We start from the raw sequence: 22999 nt of genomic DNA, 5'->3' as shown, positions 1-22999 counted from the left end.
GTCTTTGTTTCACACTCTTTTTGTATTATTTTTTTATCCAGATTATCAATATGTTTCTTTTCGTTCCAACTATCATTGTGTTATTTTTTTCATTCTTCGTATTATCTTAGCGTTATTTTTTTTGGTTGAATTATTCAATGTTATTTTTTCGTCTGGACTATTCATGTGTTATATTTTTCATAGACAATTCTTTTATTATTTTTTTTATTCAAACTATCTCTATGTTATTTTTTCCGTTCGGACTATTCACATGCTTTTTCTTTCATTTAGACTACCCTTTGTTATTTTTTTTTATTCTGACTAACATTATGTTGTTTTTTTCGTTTCGATTATTCATGTGTTATTTTTATTTTCGGACTGTCTCTATGTTATTTTTTGTTCCGACTATCTCTATGTCACGTATATTTTTCCGTTTGGACTATCAATCTGTTATTATGTTCGTTCGAGCTATTATTGTGTTATTTTTTGGATCGAGCTATTTGTGTTTTTATTTTGTTATGATTTTCATAGCTATTAAATAAAAGCCCTACACAAAAATAACTAGTCCGAACAAAAAAAAATTAGTACATAGTTAGTCGGAACGAAAAAAATTACATAAAATAGTCATAAGGAAAAAATAACATATGGATGTCTAGACGGCAAAAAAATAACATAAAGGTAATTGGAACGAAAAAAATACACTAAATTGTAAATTTGGTCCTTGTGGTTTGCAAAAAACTATGGATGGAGTTCAAAATCTTTTCAACTTGCATTAGTGGTCCACAAATCGAAACTTTTTGCAGATTTGGTCCCTGAAATTTTTGAAATGACTATTTTGCCATTTTGATTTTTTTTATAGAATCGTAAACATGAGATGACTAATAATAATAACACAATGATAGTTAGAACACAATATAAGATCATAAAAATTAATTATTTAATTATTATTAATAATAATAATAATAATAGACAACAAAATAAAAAACAAGAAAATGACAAAAAAAAATCAAATCAAAATGTGTTATTTATGACGAATTAGGAGGGGTTTTATTTATGTCAACTCAATGGGGTAACAAAAGCAACACCTTATGATGTTTGGTACTTAAGTCATCCACATCGATGCAATCTTACTCATTTTTTAATTATATCACATCATCATTCGCAAATACCCCTCTATTAATGAAATATCACAAATTTTCAAAATTGGACGCCACTAATAAATCAACTACTTTATATTTTTTAATAATTCATGTTAATTACTGTTAAACCGCTTAAGTGAACGATTTAAGCAAATCAACTTTTCACTGCTGTTTGCACTAAAGGATACCACAACGAAGCTGTGACGTCCCAAAACCCAAGACCCAAAAATTTTGTTTTTATATTAAATAAATCATCAACCAAGCGTGTTTATCAAAACCATAAGGAAATCGTAGTATATCAATAATCATCCAAAATACATCAGAGTCAATACAGCGGCTAATCATGGTGTGTGTGCATTGTGATCATCCCGAGCCCTTCCCCTTCGAACTGGAGGTACCTGAAACATAAACTACAAATCGTAAGCATAAAGTTTAGTGATTTCCCTGAAATACCCCATATCATACATACTATGTGCCTTTCTCGACAACCTTCAGGCCTCGCCCGACGTTGAGCCCCACCCAGAACATATTTGTCAGTAACATGCGACGAGCCCCGCCCAACACACTCATTAGGCCCTGCGTATCATCGGGGCCTGCCCAACATACATAAAACACATACAAAACATGCAAGAGTTATACAAACAACTAGGATACAAATAAAAATAATCAATAGGTCGACATTGGTGCCTTCGAACCGCTAGACACTAGGATGAGACTCACCTCAATCTGCTAAAAAATTAGATAAATGCTCGGACTGCTGATCTGGGAAATCTCTGCACTAAATACGATCAAATAATATCCTAATTAATAATTAGGTCATAAAACATAACCAAGAGCCTAAGTCCATAATCCCAGCTCTTAGGGTAAAAGACCATTTTACCCCTCAAGGCTAAACCCACTCCAATCTAATCCTAGACCCTCAAATGGCCCAAAAAGCATCCTAGGCCCACAACTGGTAGTACACCCCACGTACCTAGCCTATATACCCCCCGTACTCAAATTGACCTTGAATGTGCCTTAGACCTAATACACGCAGTGTACTCAAAAGTACGCTCGTGTCCTAAACCTTATACAATGGTCTTAATCCCTTAAGATCTTAACATCCAAACCTCAAATCTATATCTAAATAAGGTCTTAATCCATAAAGTTGGCAAGTTTACTCATTTGCATCGCTTAATGGGACACAACACTAAACCCTAGGTCCAAAACATCATAAAAGGCCAACAACACAAACATAGGTGAACATTAACTCTCAAGATATGATTTTTATGACTTCATGCACTCCTAAATGCTCAAAAGGACTGCTAAAATGGTCAGGAGTAGTCCATACTCTATAAGACCAAGGTTTTGTGACAATAAAGTGCATAAACATGGACATAATGAGATTTAGAACAAAGAACTCCAAGGTGTGAACTTGATACCTTTTAAAGATGCATAAGAATATGTAGAATTTGGATCCACTCCTTCTTCAAGGAACTTCCTTCACCACCAAGAACCACCAAAAAAATACCACAAGATCACTATAAGGCTCAAGAACACTCAAAAGAGACTAGGGTTTTGTAGGATATCTTCTTGGGTAAGGAGGTTGATGAGAGGGTAGCCTCAAGCTCCATAATGATGCTTAACTAGGACTATACCCGATGTACGCGCCCCACCCTTAAATTTCACTTTACGTCCCTTAGGACCAAATTTGCAAACTAAAATAATACCAAGGATCAAAATGAGAAATACCTGGAATCCAGGTGTTACAATTCTTCCTAACTTGGATTATACTTTGTCCTTGAAGTCTGTTACCGCAAACAACCCTAGGTAGTGCTCCCTCATCTCGTCCTTAGGCTTTCACGGATACTCCAAACCCTTTCGGTGTTGCCACTGCACCTTCAGCAGATCTACAACCTTGTTCCGTAGAGTCTTCGTCCTCCTATCAAGGATCGACACTGGTCTCTCAATATAATTCAGGCGATCATCCACATGAATGTCCTCCAAAGGAACCATTATGGAATCATCAACCAAACATTTATGCAGTTGAGAAACATGAAAAGTACAATGGATCTGACTGAGCTCCTCTAGAAGATCCAATCGATATGAAACCCTGCCCACCAGGGATATCACCCTAAAAATAAAAATATACATAGGGCTTAGCTTACCTCGCTTCCTAAATTGGATGACACTTTTCCAAGGTGACACCTTTAGGAGTACCATGTCCCCAACCTAGAACTAAGTCTGAATGGCGCCTATCTGCGTAACTCTTCTGTCGACTCCATGTTGTATGAAGTCTGTCGCAAACCTGTTGAATCAGTTCCGTCGTCTTGAGTACCACCTCCATACTCGCCATAACTTGCTGTCCGACCCTACCCTAACATATCAGGGTCCTACACTTCCTCCCATAGAGCATCTAAAAAGGAGGTCGATCAATGATGCAGTGATAACTGTTGTTATATGAAAACTCCACCAAAGGAAGATACTTATCCCAACTACAACTAATATCCCGTACACATGCTTGCAGCATGTCCTCTAATGTCTGGAGAGTCCGCTCACTTTGACCATCAGTCTGTAGGTGGAAATTCGTGATGACATGTAGACGAGTACCCAACTCCTTATGGAATCTCTTTCAGAACCTGGAAGTAAAACGATTATCCATATCAAAGAGCATAGAATCCGACACCCCATGTCGTGCGACCACTTCTCGAATGTAGATGTTGGCCAGCTTTTCAGCTGAATACTCTCATGGATTGGGATAAAGTGTGCACTCTTGGTCAATCGATCCATGATGACCTAAACTGAATCCACCCCGTGTGTTGTCCGAGGTAAATTGGTGATAACATCCATCATAATCTCTTCCCTTTTCCAAACGGGAACACCCAACGACACCATTTTTTATGAGGTCATTGATGCCTATCCTTGATTTTGTGGCAAGTCAAGCACCTCTCCACATACTAGGCCACTTCTCGCTTCATACATGGCCACCAATAGTCAATTCGGAGATCTGTATACATATTTGTTGCCTCGGGATGAATAGAGAATCTAAACTTGTGTGCCTCGTCCATCAAAACCCGATGCGTACCACACCAATAGGGAACTCACACCCTACGATGAAGGGTCAATAATCCCCCTCATTCATAACTAAAGGAAGCCACCTAACCTACTATGAGCTCACTCTTCTGGTGCTCTTTCTTCATAGCCTCGACCCAAGCCTCTCGAATTTGATCTAAGAGTGGGGTAATCATTTTCATCCTAAAACACACATTCATGATCAGGTTACTAACTGCCTTGCAACTGATAACATTTTCTACCACTTTGGCCTTTCCTAGGTGATAAAGGATCTTACAATCATAATCCTTCACCACATCTAACCATCCATACTACCTCATTATCAAATTCGTATCGTCCATTAGATACCTCGGACTCTTCTGATTCATGTAAATAGTACAACACTACCCCATAAAACCACTGCCCCCAAATCCAAATCTTGCGTACGATAATTCGCCTCATGAGGCTTCAGCTACCTTGAAGAATAAGCGATCAAATGACTTCGCTGCATCAGTACCGTAACCCAACTCGTGATTGATGCATCACCATACACCATAGACTCCTCAACACCCTATGGCAGGGTCAGAATTGGCGCCTCATAAAATATCCACCTCAAAGTCTCAAAAGATGTTTGCTGCTCAGCCCCTCAATAAAACGTGATGGTCTTCTTCGTCAACTTGGTCAAAGGAACCGCTATCTTGGAGAAATCATGAATGAGTCTTTGATAGTACCCCGCCAATCCAAGGAAATTCTGAATCTCAGATGGAGACCTCGAAACTTCCCACCTCATCGTCACCTTAACCTTGGCCAAATCGACTACAATATCGTTCTGGTTGACAAGGTGTCACATAAACTGAACCTCGTGCAACTAGAACTCACACTTGGAGAACTTGGCATACAACCTCTCCTTCCTAAGAGTCTCCAATACCTCCTTCAGATGCTCCTCATGCTGCTCCTGGGTCTTAGAATAGATCATGATGTCATTTATAAACATAATCACTAATTGGTCCAGCATAGGCTTGCATACGTGATTCATGAAATGTATGAATGCGGCTGGAGCATTGGTGATCCCAAAGGGAAACACTATGAACTCGTAATGACTATAACGAGTCTGTAAGGCCGTCTTCTGCATATCCTCCTCTCTGAACCTCATTTGATGATAACTTGAACAAAGATCAATCTTCGAAAATCAAGATGCACCTAGAAGTTGGTCAAATAAATCATCAATCCTTCAAAGCGACTTAGCTTATTCAGCTCCTGGTAGTCCATATACATTCGATGCGACCCATCCTTTTTCTTCACAAACAAGATCGACGCTCCTCATGGTGAACTACTTAGCCGAATAAATCCCTTGTCTAACATCTCCTACAGTTGCATAGACAACTCTTACATCTCTAGGGGAGTGTTAACCAATAAGGTGCTTTGGCTATCGAAGTTGCACTAGAAACCAAGTCAATCCGAAACTCCACCTGCCTCTCTAGAGGCACACTAGGAAAATCCTCAGGGAACACATCCGGGTACTCCTAAATAATCGGTATATCGTCCGCAGTTTCCTTACCCTTCTCCCGAGTATCCATCACATAAGCAGCAAATCCATAACAACCCTGTTGAAGGTAGCACCTGGCCCAAGCCGCAAAACAGAAAGTGGGTCCACACTGAACACCCTCTCCCTGAATCACTAACTCTCCCCCACTTAGGATCCGAATACATACCATCTGATGCTTACAAATTACAATAAATCATTTCCATGTTGGGACTCAACCAATCCATCCCCATAATAACCTTGCTCTCATGCAGAGGAATATGAACCAATTCAATCGGATACCACTCACTAAATAACTCCAAAATATATCCCTGATGAGCACTCGATACTCATATAGGTCGATCATTAGCAATCTCAACCTCTAATGGATACTCTAGTTCCCCTGGGGCATCAACAAATCTCTTACTAAGCATGAGAGATACAAAGGATCGGGTAACCCCCCGAATGAAACGAGACCAAATGAGAGATATTGTTCATAAGGAACAACCCTAAAACAAACACATATATAAGTAGGAAAATCAACATAAATAGAAAAGAAAAGGTTAAGATACATACGTATCACCATATTTAGTGCCTAATGAGCCTCCTCAGCTATCAACTGAAATGCCATGCCACTCATAACAGGCATCTCTACCTTGCCCTGTCAGCCATCAGTAATTTGTAGTGTTGTCGGCGCGGGTGCTGCAAATGGTCCTCCAACTATTAAACTCAGGCAGTTAACCTTCTTATGGCCCCTCTGATTGCAATGGAAGCAAATAAGATTATATATTTGGCTGGTGGTGGTGGCAGTGCAATCCCTACTAAATTTACCTGTCCTACTGTACTTAAAGCAGCCAGAATCACCCACCTACATGCCCCATCGTGCGCCTTGCCACAGTAGACCCGACCCTGCTGACCCCTCGGCCTCGAGTCAAAAATCTTAGGGCTCTTGACCGAACACTCAGAACTCTAAACCTGATTCGACTTCCTCTTCTTCTCCATATCTGGGTTACTCTCCCTCACTCTAGCTTGCACCACCATATCGTCCAGTGTCTTGTAACTGGATCTGCTCATAAACTATCTGATATCGCTCCTCAACATCTCGTGATATCTCTACTTTTTCATCTCCTTGTCCACAACATACTGAGGAACTAGTAACGCCCTCTCTTGTAACATAGCACCGATCTCTGCCACCATATCAGTAGTCTGGAGAAGGCCCTAAAACTCCTTAGCTAACTGTTGGACCTCAATCACTGGTGCAAACTCAGCCCGAAACCTCGTCACAAACTCCTCCCAAGCCATCAAGCAACCGCCACGCCTCCGAAGGGGTGTCTAACCTCCTCGTAGCAGTCTCGATCTGTGTCTTTCAGAAGACAGGATGCAAGTCTGACCTTTGCTGATCGGTTTCTGAAGTTATGCAGAATAGTTATTAGACTTATCAAAGTGGGAGACTGTTGGATTAGTGTCTAAGTCCATAACTATTTTGGTGTGTACTTGACCCGATTATGAGCATGATCCTTTTAGGTTTCCTTCACCATAACAATATGTAGGATGAATTAAGGAGAGAAAGGATTAATTATGATTTATTAATATATTATGAGAATAATATATTAAAGAAGAAATCATAATGTTTAATTAATATTAGTCAAGAATTAATTAAGAATTAATTTTGTGGCTAAAAGAGATTAATTAAACTTAGGGACTGGATTTGTAATTATAAGATAATTGCAATTGGGCTATGGATTACCTAATAATATAGGTTGGACGAATTCTATGGGAAGACCATAAGGAATTCGTCCAAGGGATATCATTAAAGGAGTCCATGGGCTGCTTAGGGCCTAAGCAGGTAGATTAGGGTTTCCTAAGTGCAAAACCCTAATAACCTAAGTATATAAGGAACCCTTAGGCACCAAAAACGTGGCTAACACTTGGATTAGGGTTTCCAGACGTTTTTGAGTGCCTTCTCTTCTCCTAATCATTCTTGTTGCTTAGTGGTGTTTGTGACTCCATTAGAGGTGCAATACTTGAGGCATTAAGCTTTCTGAAGCTAATCAAAGCAAGGAATTGATTGTTATTGCTATATAACAATCAAAGGTAATTCTCTAAACCCTAATTTAGTTTATAATATGTTAGATCTAGGGTTTATGGCTTTGGATAATCAATTGCATGTTCATTAGACAAACTAGAACCAAAGCTATTATGGTTTTCATGTACACCATAGGATTGATGTAGTGCTCAAAACCCATCAGTGGTATCAGAGCCTAGGGCTGTTTGTTAGTGAATTTGATGCTTACTTGATCGAAAATTTTCTGAAAAACGAAAATTTTTGAATTTTGAGGCTGGACTCGCCAAGTCCATGATTGAACTCGACGAGTCCACTGGGTACTCGATGAGTCCAGTGCTGACTCGACGAGTCAGCGAGTCTGGCAGCAATTTTTGGCGATTTTCTCGCTGTTTTGGCTTGGGATACTTACCATAAACGTTTTTGATTCATAAAATCCGATTTTTATTGATTTTGGGTGAATATCCTTACCAAAATAGAAGATAATTGTCAAAATTTAGATAATCTTTTGTTTTATGAGATAAAGATTGATTATTTGTAATTTAGGTTTGAATTATCTTATGAAAAAGTTTCAATTTTTTCCTTTATGCTTTATAGTTTAAATTTGAACTTAAAAGTTTTGTTTTTGAAATTTAAATAGTTTAACCCTAATGTTTTGAAAAGTTTCAAAACTTGCCCTCAAGTTTTGGAATTAAAATTTTTTGATTAAAAGTTTTATTTTGAAATATATTTAAATTCTAAACCCTAATGTTTTGAAATGTTTCAAAACTTGCCCTCAAGTTTTGGAACTTAAAAGTTGATTAAAAGTTTAATTTTGAAATGTTAAATTGTAAAACCCTACTATTTTGAAAAGTTCAAATTACACCCTCATGGTTTTGTTAAATTAATTAAAAGTTTAATTAAAAGAGAAAGTTATGAAAACCACCTAGTATTTTAATAAAGTGTAAAACACACCATATATATATATATATATATATATATATATATATATGTAACATTAAAAGTCTACTATTATATATATGTGAGTAAAGAGTTAGTCTTACCGTTAGTAGGCCTCATTCACGAAGCTGGTCTATAAGGGGTGTTTAAGAAAATTGCCTATAAAATGACGATTGAATGGGTATCCACTCTTACCCACTACACTCTTGACTAGTGGAGGGTCGTTAGTCGAACGGGTAGGATAGGACAAAAACCTTCCATTATAAGTATAATGAATTACAAAGTAAGTAAATGTTTTTACAAATTCCCAAATCATAGTTACTTTAGGAAAATGTGAAATTGTATGCTAATCCATGGAATTACACTTCGTACCCTTGTCAAAAGTTAGTAGAGCGTGTGTGGTTAACCGGCACACTAATTTGGGGATGAAATTGGTAGCGAAGGGTGGCTCGATGTTTATCATAGATCAATGGAGCGTGTGTGGTTAACCGGCACATTGATTAGGTGATAGTAGCATTGAGTGCACCATGTAGATTCGTATGGTTATTCACACCTTATTTGTGATCCTCGACATCCCAGTCACAAATAGAAGGGCATAATCGAGATGAAACATGCCATTGAAATGTTCAATTAATCTCAAAAGATCTAGGAGTTTCAATTCATTTAAAACTTAAACTTCATTTTTTGTTTTTCATGGTGGAAATTGGTAAATCGTCATTTACCTACCTTCAAATATTTTGCAACTAGATTAAAACATCCCTCTTCTAGGCTGTAGAGTATTGTGTTGGATCCTAGCCTTGATGTTTCATTTGGGTGTTACATCAAGGACTCAATCAACTTAACTTAAATTTTCTCCCGTTTTGTAGATGTCTAGTTCTGACAATCATGGTCTTCCCAAATCCCATGGAACAAGCTTTCCAAATGAAGATGATGTTCCACGATATGATCGAGGAACAAGAAATCATGCTTCACTTCCTCCACCTCCTCCTATTGTTCTCCCTAACCCATGTGATCGAAGGCTTGAAAAGTTCAAGCTCACTCAAACCCTATTGGCAAGTAAGCACGAAGATGGAAAGTCTGTGTGTGCACACGTCTTAGAGATGAACTCACACATTGACAGGTTGGGTATGCTAGGTGTTGTCATCCCCACGAAGTTGGTTGTGTACTCGGTTTTTCAATCACTTCCTGAATCATAAAATGAGTTCGTTAGAGAGTACTGTATGATGGATCACGACGTGACCCTCATTGATCTCACCTATTTGCTTATAGCTGCTGAATCAGCAATGATTTGGCGTGCTGGTTAAGCAAATTTGTCTGGTGAATCAAACTCCCAAACTTCAATGGACATTGAAAATGGTGACATTGGAGATCCAGAAAAGGTAAACTCTGAGATAGTTCCTTGTGCCATTCCAAAAGAGTCCATTTGCTTTTATTGCCAAGAGAAGGGGCATTGGAGACGAAGTTGCCCTATTTACCTGAGAGATCTAAGAGATAAGAGAGTTAAGACATATGGCTCTACTTATGGTAAAATCCATTAACTAACTCTTTTAAGTTCCTATTCTAGATTCTTAATACATGATGTTATAAGATTACATTTTGATGTTTTGTAAGATCGAAGAAAAGAGAGGAAGCTTAAGGGAAAAAGTGAGCTAAATCTAATCGTGAAGAAATGGATTTCGATCGCATTGCTTGAAGATTGGATTCTTGAGCTACTACTTGGAGTTAGAATAGACTGCTAAGAAGGATGAAATAACATAGGTTTTCAATTGAATTGCATTGTAAGGACAAATTTTTCCGCAATAAAATAAAATTTGATTTTATCTTATTTATTTATCCTTGCAATGGCGTGCATGAAAAATTGATGTTTGAAGGTTTCTATTATTAGCAGTAATGGATTTGATTCTTAATTATGTTATTTGTGGAAATCTCGAGAATTCACCAAATAGGGAAAGTTTCTCATCGCCCAAGTTTCAATTGGACAGAAACTTGGAATCATACAACTTGGTTGCGTGATGAATGAGAAATTTCATATTTGGAAATTAGAATAATTCTTTGACAAAGTGTCAAGTGAAGGACTAGGAGATCAAGTACACAAGGTTGTACACTGATCAAGTCCACCACAATAGTGACAAAGATATTCATCATGTTTTACTAAAGTTTAGTAAATATGATTATACTTATAAGATTAAGTGTAATTCTGAGTTGATTGAAAGAGTTTCATTGAATAGCAGAACGAGTAAAAAAGAATCAAGTAGGCAGAAAGATAAAAGGTTCTCTATTCAAAGAAGAAGGGAGAGTACCTTTTATTGTGTTTTATGATAAGTCTTAATGATTAAGAATCATATCTCAATTGATCCTCTAAGTGAGTCTTAGTGCATTTGTATGTCTAAGAAGAGGAATCGAGAATTGTGGAAATGGTTAAATAAAGAAGTCAATCATACTTCATTCCAATATCAAGTCTTAGAGTTATACTCCAAGATTGTGAATTGAGTGACAAGTCTTAAGAAGTTTTATAACACTCAACAAATGTGGAATTTGGAAAAAGTTTCTTATTCTTGCACATTTGAAATTGGTAAGATGTGTTGTCTTGGATAAGACAAAGACCAACTAGGACAAATTATGTGAAGTGTTTTGTCTTGATAAAATCTACACTAACTCTTGAATATTTGTTTGTCAAGAAAAGTTTCTTGATAAGAGAACCTTATATGTCAAGGAGTCAGTGGGAGTTTTAATGGTCTTGAAAGGTTCAAGAACAAATCAAGAATAAACCTTATCGATCATCACTAGCACACGACTTGAGGTTTACAACCTATCGTGTTGACATTATTTTTTTCTGTGCCATTCCAATTGAGTTAATTATGCAAGTGAGTTCTATGAGTTCTCATTTGAATTCATAAAGACAAAGCACCTTGATCGATGGAAAGTACATTGATATGTAAGGATAAGTTGCTAAACTACTTGGAAGACATGGTGGGCACTCGTGTTATCATAAGACAAGAAATCAAGATTAAGAAAGTGTAGGGTTTCAAAGCACTCCATGGATGATGGCAATGGGCCCCTTTGATGAATTCTAGGTTAAAAGCCCAAGACTTGTCTTTTCCCTATAAATAGTCATGTATTATTCATTATTAGGGTTAGGAGTGTGAGGCAAAATGTAGCCGCCACGTGAGGTTTCTTGTAGAGTTAGATTCTTATTTCTTAAGTGTAATTCGTTCCTCACAATTCAATAAATCGAGTGATCATTCGACATAACCCTTCATTATTTGTGTTTGTTTTTATTTTCCGCATCTTGTTCATCAAATCACAATTAGGGTTTCAACCTAACAAGTGGTATCAGAGCGGGTCTTTGAAAATCTATTGATTTTTGAAGTATCGGTTCTTGATTTGGTGATTTTCTACATATATTGAAGATTATTGGTGTTTTGGCGGTATGGAATCAATATTTTGTTCAAGCTACTGCTCATGGAAATTCATGCTGTTCATCACTGTTCATCTGATTTTTTTTATTCGTTCTTCTGTTCATCTTAGATCTGGTGATTGCTTAATCCAAAAATCAGTTGATTTCAATCATTTGTTTTGACCCATTTGGATCCATTCGTATTTTATCTTGATCTGGCCCAATCCCTTGGCCGATTCACTGTTCATGATCCATTCGCTTAGTGTCGATCCAAGTTTCTTTGGCTTTAATATTGCATCCGAGTCTCCAATTGCATCTTCATTCAGTGTTCAATTTGATTCTCCCTTGCCTGTCAAAATTAACAAATCGATGATTGACCGATGCTATCGTTTGTAAGCGTTTGAATATCGATTGGCTTAATCGACCCATCTGGAAAAGACGCATCTTGAATTCGTTATTCCTTTATTCTTTATTCATCGTTTTTTTTTTGTTCTTACTGATTGACTCGATTTCATTTGTTTCTTCAAATTACTAATGATTCATAGATGAAATCGATCTGTGGTGTATTGACTTGGTGTTGGTTGAATGCAATTTTTGTAGTCATATGATACACTGCGTTGAATCTCAATTTGAATTGTCAAACAGAAAAGTCAAAATTGAGTTAAATGGTCGAGGGTAGTTGGTGCGATGCTATGAAGATAGTCGGAACATAGGCTGTCAGAGCGCTGGTATCTTAACTGGTGCATACGATAGTCAAAATCAAAAAGTCAAAATTGATGATGTTCACTGCAAACGAATGGAACTGGAATTGGAAATCAATTGGGAAGGACAATTATCAAACGAAAAGTCAAAATCGCTGTGAAATTCTTACCTGTGAATGCTCGTTTACTGTTCTTCTCTTTGGGGTATAATCGTCAAAATTGAAGCGAATCTATGATTGGGTTTGTTTGTTGCCTTGGAACGAAAGAAAGGAAGACAGAAAGCGAACTTGGGTTCGGGTGCTAGCACTTGGAACGAAAGGGGGGAGATTCGCATTAGCAGCTCATGGAATGAACCTCGATCTTGTGTTCGTGTGTTTATGTTGGGACTGTAATAGGAGATGAACCAAAAGCGAACCTGTAATTCGGCTTGGCTAAGGTTTCGCTCCTTATTCTAATCGGGATGCTCGGTTTTGCTTTTGAAACTGGGTTCGGTTGTTAATGGTTGGAGCGAACGAAGGATGAACCGAAAGCGAAAGGGGTTTCGCCTGATGAAGCTTGATATGAAACGAACCGAACGTTCGGTTCGCGTGAATAGATGGCGATCTTGAAACGAACCTTGGTTCGGTTGGTTGTGCTTGAAACGAAAGTGTGATCTGCGTGTTTTAAATTTTGGGGTCGAGCATCTCTTCTAGTCGTGTTCTTTAAATTGGGGAAGATGACTTAATGTTTCATTCTTGGTCCCTGCCACTTCAAGAATTTAACGATCTGGTCCCTATACTTTTCATGCCTTGGCAGTTTTCGACCATTTGCAGATTTTGTTACATATAAAAGGGTTTGTTGATGCTGAATTACCATTCTAGCCCCTGTCTTTCAGAAAATGACAGTTTCGGCCCAATATTCAGAAAAATTACTACATTGAGGGCCGGTGAACAGTTTTGGATTCTTTAACGCTCATATTTTTTGTGAACAGAAAAATAAAGATTCCATCAAGTCTTGGCGGTTCGGAAAGTCGTTTTTTTTTAACGTCAAGTTTTCACGATTTTTTCGGATTTTTTTTATATCTTTTGTCGCGGGGGAGCATAGTAAATTTTTATCCATTCAAGATCATTCTCATGACCTTTTGAAGGCTTTATAATCATGTTTTTGATTATAAATCGGGGGAGAATTTGGTATGGCCATTCGAAATTGGATTTGTGACTTTTCAAAGTCGAAGATTTTTGATAAAGCTTGTGGGAAAATTATGAAGGTAGCTTTTTTACAGAAGTTCTTCATCGAGCTCTACTAAGGTTTTTACAGAGAAGTATCCTTTACAGCAAGAGTTCTTCATCGAGCTCTGCTAAGGACTTGTTATATCTCCGACTTCTTGTATTTTCTCGATCAAGTGGCGTTACGAATCTTAAAGTTTGGGGTGTTACATGATATTTTTTGATGGCTTATATCATTAGCTTATTTGAAGATCGTTGTGACTTGGAGGGGGAGCTCTTCAAAGACAAGAAGTGATTCAGTCTCTTTGTTCTGAGATGGGTTTTATGGCGGGTTTGGTTTTCATGAAGATTCTTTAGGATTACATTCGAAAATGAAGTTTAAAGACATTACTTCAGTGCTTGATTTATATATCCTAGAGCCCGTGTTTGAAGACTATTGAAGAATCAAGATTTGTGGATTGCTTCATATATTCCTCGTTGCAGATCTTTTTATTTGCTAGATGCTTGTTTTGGAAGTTAAAGCATTGTCATCCATTCCATACTTTGAGGGGGAGATTGTAGGGTTTCAAAGCACTCCATGGATGATGGCAATGGGCCCCTTTGATGAATTCTAGGTTAAAAGCCCAAGACTTGTCTTTTCCCTATAAATAGTCATGTATTATTCATTATTAGGGTTAGGAGTGTGAGGCAAAATGTAGCCGCCACGTGAGGTTTCTTGTAGAGTTAGATTCTTATTTCTTAAGTGTAATTCGTTCCTCACAATTCAATAAATCGAGTGATCATTCGACATAACCCTTCATTATTTGTGTTTGTTTTTATTTTCCGCATCTTGTTCATCAAATCACAATTAGGGTTTCAACCTAACAGAAAGTTCAGTCCATATGGTTTTCGATTTGTCACAAAACCTTCGTTTTAGCATATTCACATGGATAGGAACACATACACCCTAAAATCTAAGTGTCATAAGATTTCCTCCTTCATGAAAATGACTGTGAGGAAATGCTTTCACTAAGAGAGATTTTAAGAAGATAGCAATTGTGAAAATTGTATTCTCAAATTTGATTATGGTTACGACATCCTTTTCCATAGTTCAAATTGTGAGATTTGGCAATTAGTCTAACATTTGGGACTTATTGATATAAGTTCTGAATTGTTTAAACACACATATGAGCTATCTAAGGCATAGGTGTATAAGTTTAAGAAGCTTAGATAAAGGCTTATCGAAGCATCTGGTATTATAAATATGAACTTCATAAATTCAATAGGTATTGTTTTCTGGAAGTTCAGCTGTTTTCTGAATACATGTCAAAGCTAGTGGGAGCATAAATGTTATGCTTATATGATAATAATCATCATGATAGTGGGAGCATATTTGTATGATTTTTATGGCAAGTATTGCAAGTTAGCAATATTAATTATAGAAAACAAAGATTCACTTTGCAAAGTTGTTGGGGTTGAAAAGTTGTTTTGCTATAATTAAGGGAGAGAATATTTTACTTCATTTCAAAACTAAAGCTTACATTGAGAAATTTTAATAAATTTAGTCAAAGGATACATAGTGTGTTCTCAAATTTTTATTATGATTACGACATCCCTCTTCATGGTTTAAATAGTGAGAACGTGACACATAAAATATTTTGGTAGAAGATTGATAAAGTATCATATCTTTATGTAAGACATTATGCATCGTGTCCCATACGCTTCTGGTATAGGATTGATTGCAAATGCTATAATATTTGACCATTCTAAAATTTTCCAAATGCCTAGCGCATTAAGAGGGAAAAGGGACTAGAATCGGTTTTGACTAAAATAATTAAACAACTATCAAAGGACGATCCAAAGTTCGCTGAGGATTGGTCTCTTGTGAGTAGTTGGAAGTATGGTATTGGATGGACCATATCGACATTATTATGAATAGATAGGAATCTGTTAAGAATGAGTTGTCATATGGCAAATATGGAAATGTTTCCAAATTGGGAGTTGGATATTAAGAGTCTATGTGTATATTAGAAACTTTTATGCAAGAAGGATGTTCAAAGGAATGTAGTTTGAGTGAGAGACATCATATCTATAGATAGCTAGAATGCATTTTAATGAATAATCCTCTTTCCTGTTTTGCAAATTGTATTTTATAATTTCTGATGATAGTTTGCACAGCAGAAGGGAACTCGCTGATGCAGTGTAAATTGGTGCCCTCTAGATAGATAGTGTCGATGAATCCATGAATAAAATAATCCCATAAAGTCATAGGATCTGATAAGTCGGCTAAGAAAACTGCTTTAGGACCTGGGCGTCTGGCTACCGGGTAAAAGCCCATCAAGGAATGGACTTCGGTGTATGAAATGAGGTTGTCCCATAATTTGGCAAATTTTTTGGCAGATGGTTTTTTCATGGCATCTTTTTCTTTGATTGATAGAATGGATTCAAGGGCAATTTTTGCATTTAATTGGTTAAGGGATCTTGGGATGGATACATGCTTTTGTGGTGTGAAGCCGGATATAGGTTTTTGTGGTGTTAGGAGAACTGTTTTTGAACATTCAACGTTATCTTTTATTACTGCTTTGTATGCTTCGTTGTATGCGGTTTCTGCTTCATTTCGTTCTGTAACTTTTGTGAATGATATTTTTTCCAAGAATATATGAACTGGCGATTCCCCAATCGTCATATACTCCTTTGTTTTCTCCGTTGAAAATTACGTACCATTTCTTTATATTTTTCTAATCTGCTTGTAGTGGTTGATACTCCTCCTGGTTTGGCGTCATGGTTTGTTTTTCTGTTTCGAGTTCTATTTGTGGTTGACTTTCATCGGATGACATTTCTTGAATTTCTTCTTTTGGTTGCTTTGTTGTTGAGCTGCTGGCTGCTTCTTCTTTAGATGCTGAATAAGATTATAGAATTTGTATTGTTTGTTGTAGTTGCTTTTTTCACGTTTGAGTACTTCAAGCTTTCTGATTAATGATGCTTCTTGCTCCTCTTTTTGTCTGAACAGGTGTTTGACTTGCTTCATGATGGCTTCCATTTCAATATATCTGCTGACTGAATATTTGCGTCTTTTGGGTACCTGAATAATTGCTGAATTTTGTTTGCTTTTAATATTTTAAATGATGATATGAGAATTTTCATATCAATGTATGCTTTGGTGATATTTTCATATCACTGTATACTTTATCATTGTTTACTTTGGATGGTATTTTCATACCAATATATGTTTTAGCAATGTACACTTTGGATAGGTTAGATATGAGGTTTCCCTCATGTTCTAAACCCAATAATGCTTTCTTCATAGGACTATTTACCTGAATCAAAATCAGTATCAGTTGTATATGCATAAATATCTATATCTGAATCTATTCCTGAATCTTCTATAGGTTCATACCCGAGATCATATGCAATTTTTAATAAGTTTGTTTCTTTTTCTGTTTTAGCCTTTTTTGGACATTCGTAGGCTTTGTGTCCGTCTTCTTGACATATCCAACATTTACAATCTTTTTTATTAGATGGACAGTAATTTGTGTTAGATTGATATTTTTTCTTATATTGTTTTCTATCTCGAAAATATTTTCTTTCACCTTGTTTATAATATTGTTTATATTTAGGTTTATAAGTTTGTTTTTTCCAAATTTTCTTTTTATATTTTTGCTTTTTATTATCTTTACAACCATATTGATTAACTTTATTAGATAAGGTATCACAGCATAAATCAATTCTTGCATCTTGTGTTGTTTTTTGTTCTAAACATTTTTTCTGCATCCATGCTTTTAATATATTTATCCTTGCTCCTAAGGTATCTGCAATTTTATTTTGTTGTAATGTTTCTTGGAAATCTTTTATTACATTTTGACTTACTAATGATGGTAATTTTTGGTAAAACATGTCTAATGCTATCTTTTTTCTAGTAAAATCTAGATTATAATAATGTTCAGAATATTCGCATATAAATGGGTCTAAATAACACATGTTACAAATTCGTAAGTTAGTTAGATGCCATAATGATTCTGATTGAAAAGCTTCTTGAGATGTTTTATCTTCTATTTGATTTCCTATGAATTCTTGAATAAGCCGATTTAATACATTTTTAAATGTTTCTATAGCATCAGTGGTTGCTATCATCATCGTCTCTGTTTCATCGAGAGATGAAAGGAAACGATATGCATTTCCCTGTGTTTTATGTATAATATAATTAAGAAAATTTTTTGGATGTAGATTTCTTAATTCTTCAGTTAGTTGAATTTGAATTCCCATTTTATTACTCCATTCTTGAATTTTTGCTTCGGGATTTTGCTCACAATCAATAAGAAGAATATCTGAATTTGTTGGAAAAGTAAATAGTTTAGGTATATATTGTGGAGGTATTTTTTCCCATTTGTTTTGTTTATTTTTGACCATTCCTTGTCTATATAAAAAAAAAATTTCTAATGAAGGTGGTCCATAAATATATTAACCTTGATAATCATCTTCAACATATGATTGTTTCGTTTTAATCCAAAATTGTGTTGTGAATCTCTATATGGATTTGAATAAGGGTGTTCATCATTTGAAGAAAAATCATATATTACTTCTGCGTCATCATTATCTGAATTATTTTCTATTATATTATTTTCTAGAGTTTTAGATGGATTTCTAATGCTGCAAATAATTTAGTTAGTGTTTCTGCTTTTTCTTGTAAAGTTTCCATCTATATTAAATAAAATTTTTAGTTTCTTTTTTCTAGTGAATTAGTTATTATTAACGCTTTTTCTATTTTTTGAAACTTATTTAACAAATTAATTTTGTTATCTTATCTTCAAGGTTTTTTATTTGTTCTTGTTTCCAATTTATACTATTATTTATTATATGTATTGCTTCAATATTAGATATACAATTTATTATTGATATGTTAGAATCTATTTTTAAATTTAGAAGAAATTTTTTAGACTGTTTTAATGTTTTACGAAAAAAATTTAATTCTTGTTTATATGTGTTTAGGCCTGAAAAACTCATAATTATAACTTTAATAACTTATAATGATGATTATTTATATAATGTTTAAGATGACAAATAAAGACGGTCATACCAAGGATAGAAATAATAGTATAAATGAATGTTTATTAATATTTAAAAGTTATATGTTTTATTTTAAAATACAAATAGTTTTGTTTTTAGATGACGTATTTGCTTGTAACGAATTTTAGTACTAGTTCTTATAAAATATCTAACATCGGTTATTGTTTAAAATCGTACGTTGATTATTAGGTTCGTAAGAATGATTGAGATTTTGCTCATAATTATTTATAGATTCATCGATTTGCTGTATTCTTAAAATAATATTTTTATTAGGAATACAATTCATCAAAATTTTGTTAGAGATAAATATATATTTCAAGCATGAATTTGATTAATTTGATTATTATTATTAAAAACGAGTATTATAAAAATTTCAAATTTTGTAGAATTAATAGTTAGAAAAACTCGAAATGATACTATCATGGAGAAATAAAAGTAATATAACAATTGAAAATATCTTGAGACATATTTATGATATTAAATCTTCTTATGATAAATATTTTAATTATTGGTGATGACTATTTAAATATGAGTATTTAAAAACATTGATTTTTCGTTATTATGTTTACGATGTTGCATATGTTTATCTTCTTATTGACGATAGATTGAATATGTAAAATAATAAGAACGTTACTTAGCTCTGATACCAAATTTAGCAACATGACGGATAAATGAATATTAGTATAAAATTATACCTGAATGATGCGTTGGATTGTCTTGATGATGGATTATGTTGAATAATTGAATGTTTATGTGGATAGTTTGTATAGGGCTCTGCTATTCAGAAATAGACAAACTATTTCAACAGAGAAGAACTTTGAGATCAACTCAAGTCTTAAACACTCAAACTTAACTTGTTTATTTCATATGGGCGAAGGCCCTATTTATAAGCTCGAAGGAGTCGGTTACAACTATTGTTGCAATCGTTTGATTACAAAACGATACACATAATTTACAATATAGACCCCTAGACTATGGAGGGTCTTACATCCTACCGACACTATTTTAATACAAACGACAAATACAAATTATTCTTGCCGACACTTACATAATTACAAAAGACAAGATAGAATTATTATCTTCTATAATGTTTCATTATCTTCAATGATGTGTTTTCTTTAATGATGATTGCTTACCTCATTCTCATTCTCAACTTTAACAACATGACGGATAAATGAATATTAGGATAAGATTATACCTGAATGATGCGTTGGATTGTCTTGATGATGGATTATGTTGAATAATTGAATGTTTATGTGGATAGTTTTGATAGGGCTCTGCTATTCAGAAATAGACAAACTATTTCAACAGAGAAGAACTTTGAGATCAACTCAAGTCTTAAACACTCAAACTTAACTTGTTTATTTCATATGGGCGAAGGCCCTATTTATAGGCTCGAAGGAGCCGGTTACAACTATTGTTGCAATCGTTTGATTGCAAAACGATACACATAATTTACAATATAGACCCCTAGACTATGGAGGGTCTTACATCCTACCGACACTATTTTAATACAAACGACAAATACAAATTATTCTTGCCGACACTTACATAATTACAAAAGATAAGATGGAATTATTATCTTCTATAATGTTTCGTTATCTTCATTGATGTGTTTTCTTTAATGATGATTGCTTACGTCATTCTCATTCCTCCCACCTCTAAAAAGACATATTTTTGAATAATGTTTTCTTTTATCGTTAATCTTCCATGAATGGTGTTTCTTTTGTGTTTTCTGAACATTGACTTGCAATTGTGTCTTGGTGCATGCATAATATGTTTACAAAGTTGTTTTTTGGATATCAGCAGGTAATTCAGCTAATTGATTAGAAAACTTTTCGAAAGGTTGTTCGAAGGTTTCAATTGCTTTCATTGCTTCCGGAGTGATTTCACTGTTTGTTAACGAATAGATAATGAAAGTTTTACTGGCATTCTTCACTCTGATTCTTGACTTTTGATCTTTACCGTTGCCTATGTGTGATGATGCTAAATAGACACCGGCGAGTGCAAAAATTAGATGATCCTGTGTTGGTGATTCTCGTGGTAGATCATCTTTTGTTGGTTTTGAGCCGTTGCTTATTCCCATGTTTGCGAAAGTAATACTTGGGACAATTAGTTGAGAGTCTTCATCAAAAATTGGATAGCTAGAATGCATTTTAATGAATAATCCTCTTTCCTGTTTTGCAAATCGTATTTTATAATTTCTGATGATAGTTTGCACAGTAGAAGGGAACTCGCTGATGCAGTGTAAATTGGTGCCTTCTAGATAGATGGCGTTGATGAATCTATGAATAAAATAATCCCATAAAGTCATAGGATCTGATAAGTCGGCTAAGAAAACTGCTTTAGGACCTGGGCGTCTGGCTATTGGGTAAAAGCCCATCAAGGAATGGACTTCGGTGTATGAAATGAGGCTGTCCCATAATTCGGCAAATTTTTTGGCAGATGGTTTTTTCATGGCTTCTTTTTCTTTGGTTGATAGAATGGATTCAAGGGCAATTTTTGCATTTAATTAGTTAAGAGATCTTGGGATAGATACAGGTTTTTGTGGTGTGAAGCTGGATATAGGTTTTTGTGGTGTTAGGAGAACTGTTTTTGAACATTCGACGTTATCTTTTATTACTGCTTTGTATGCTTCGTTGTATGCGGTTTCTGTGAAAACCTGTAATTTATCGCGACATTTATTTTGATCTCGTAAATGTCGGAATGTGTTATAATCATTAAAATATTTTCCATATTTGTTTGGAAAATTATTATTTTAATGTAAATTGTAATTACGCCAAATTAATCGGATTCGATCAAAAGCACCGTCTAACGGCAGTATCGGGTAGAATTCATGCACCGAATTTGGATTACGGCAAATTTATGGACCGAATCTGGATTCCAAAGTCCGGAGGATTCAGGGAGATTGTCATGGAGGAAGCACACAATACCAAATACTCCATTCACCCAGGTTCGGACAAGATGTACCTAGATCTCAAGAAACAATACTGGTGGCCGAACATGAAAGCCAAGATCGCTACGTTTGTGGGCAAGTGTCTGACTTGCGCCAAGGTGAAAGTTGAGTACCAGAAACCCTCGGTTCTACTCCAACAACCCGAGATACCTGAATGGAAATGGGAGATGATTACCATGGATTTCATCACCAAGTTACCCAAGTGTCCGAGTGGGTATGATACCATTTGGGTAATTGTCGATCGTTTGACCAAATCCGCTCACTTCATCCCGATTAAAGAATCGTTTAAGATGGAAAGGCTCGCACATATCTACATCCAAGAGGTAGTTCGACTGCACGGTGTACCTACGTCCATTATCTCTGATCGAGATAGCAGGTTTACCTCCAGATTTTGGCAGTCTCTTCAGAAGTCTCTTGGAACTAATCTAGACATGAGCACAGCTTATCACCCTCAAACCGACGGACAGAGTGAGAGAACTATCCAAACCCTAGAAGACATGCTGAGGGCATGTGTCATCGATTTCGTCAAGTCGTGGGACAAACATTTTCCATTGATCGAATTCTCGTACAACAACAGTTACCATACCAGCATCAAGGTTGCTCTGTTCGAGGCCCTCTACGGTCGCAAGTGCAGATCCCATCTATGTTGGGCCGAGGTAGGAGACACGCAGCTAGCCAAGAGTCAACTTCCTGAAAGTGCTCTCGTTGGTCCTGAAATCATCCGCGAAACCACTGAAAAAGATCATCCAAATCCGAGAACGATTGAAAGCTTCACGTGATAGACAGAAGAGTTATGCTGATAACCGACGGAAACCGACGGAGTTCCAGGTTGGAGACCGTGTCCTGTTGAAGGTCTCGCCCTGGAAAGGCATGGTACGCTTTGGAAAGCGTGGGAAACTTAATCCGAGGTACATTGGACCCTTCGAGATCCTAGCCAGGATCGGTCCGGTAGCCTATAAACTTCGATTACCTCATGAGCTTAGCAACATTCATCCTGTCTTCCACGTGTCAAACCTTAAAAAGTGT

At 35.8% G+C, this 22999-nt stretch overlaps 1 protein-coding gene across 5 annotated transcripts; it reads right to left on the bottom strand.

The window, feature by feature from the left end:
- Nucleotides 1-1341: 1341 nt before the first annotated feature.
- Nucleotides 1342-20612, bottom strand: LOC111875857 (uncharacterized). 5 transcript variants are annotated; one of them, XM_052764320.1, is made up of 5 exons: nt 17174-20612; nt 2540-17035; nt 1839-1896; nt 1588-1711; nt 1342-1516 (listed from the first exon to the last, which is right to left on the bottom strand). In XM_052764320.1, exon 1 carries the CDS (start codon nt 18358-18360, stop codon nt 17263-17265), a length of 1098 nt encoding a protein of 365 aa, XP_052620280.1. In that variant the 5' UTR covers nt 18361-20612; the 3' UTR covers nt 1342-1516; nt 1588-1711; nt 1839-1896; nt 2540-17035; nt 17174-17262. The 5 variants fall into 5 exon arrangements, with proteins under 5 accessions (XP_052620280.1, XP_052620276.1, XP_052620278.1 ...); XM_052764316.1 differs by having other exon boundaries at nt 2540-20611; XM_052764318.1 differs by having other exon boundaries at nt 1608-1711; nt 2540-20611.
- Nucleotides 20613-22999: the final 2387 nt, after the last annotated feature.

Source organism: Lactuca sativa, chromosome 5 (assembly GCF_002870075.4).
Source record: "Lactuca sativa cultivar Salinas chromosome 5, Lsat_Salinas_v11, whole genome shotgun sequence".
Classification (NCBI taxonomy): Eukaryota; Viridiplantae; Streptophyta; class Magnoliopsida; order Asterales; family Asteraceae; genus Lactuca; species Lactuca sativa.
Note: the sequence above shows the minus strand (reverse complement) of the source record. Positions and strands in the feature narration are given on the sequence as shown.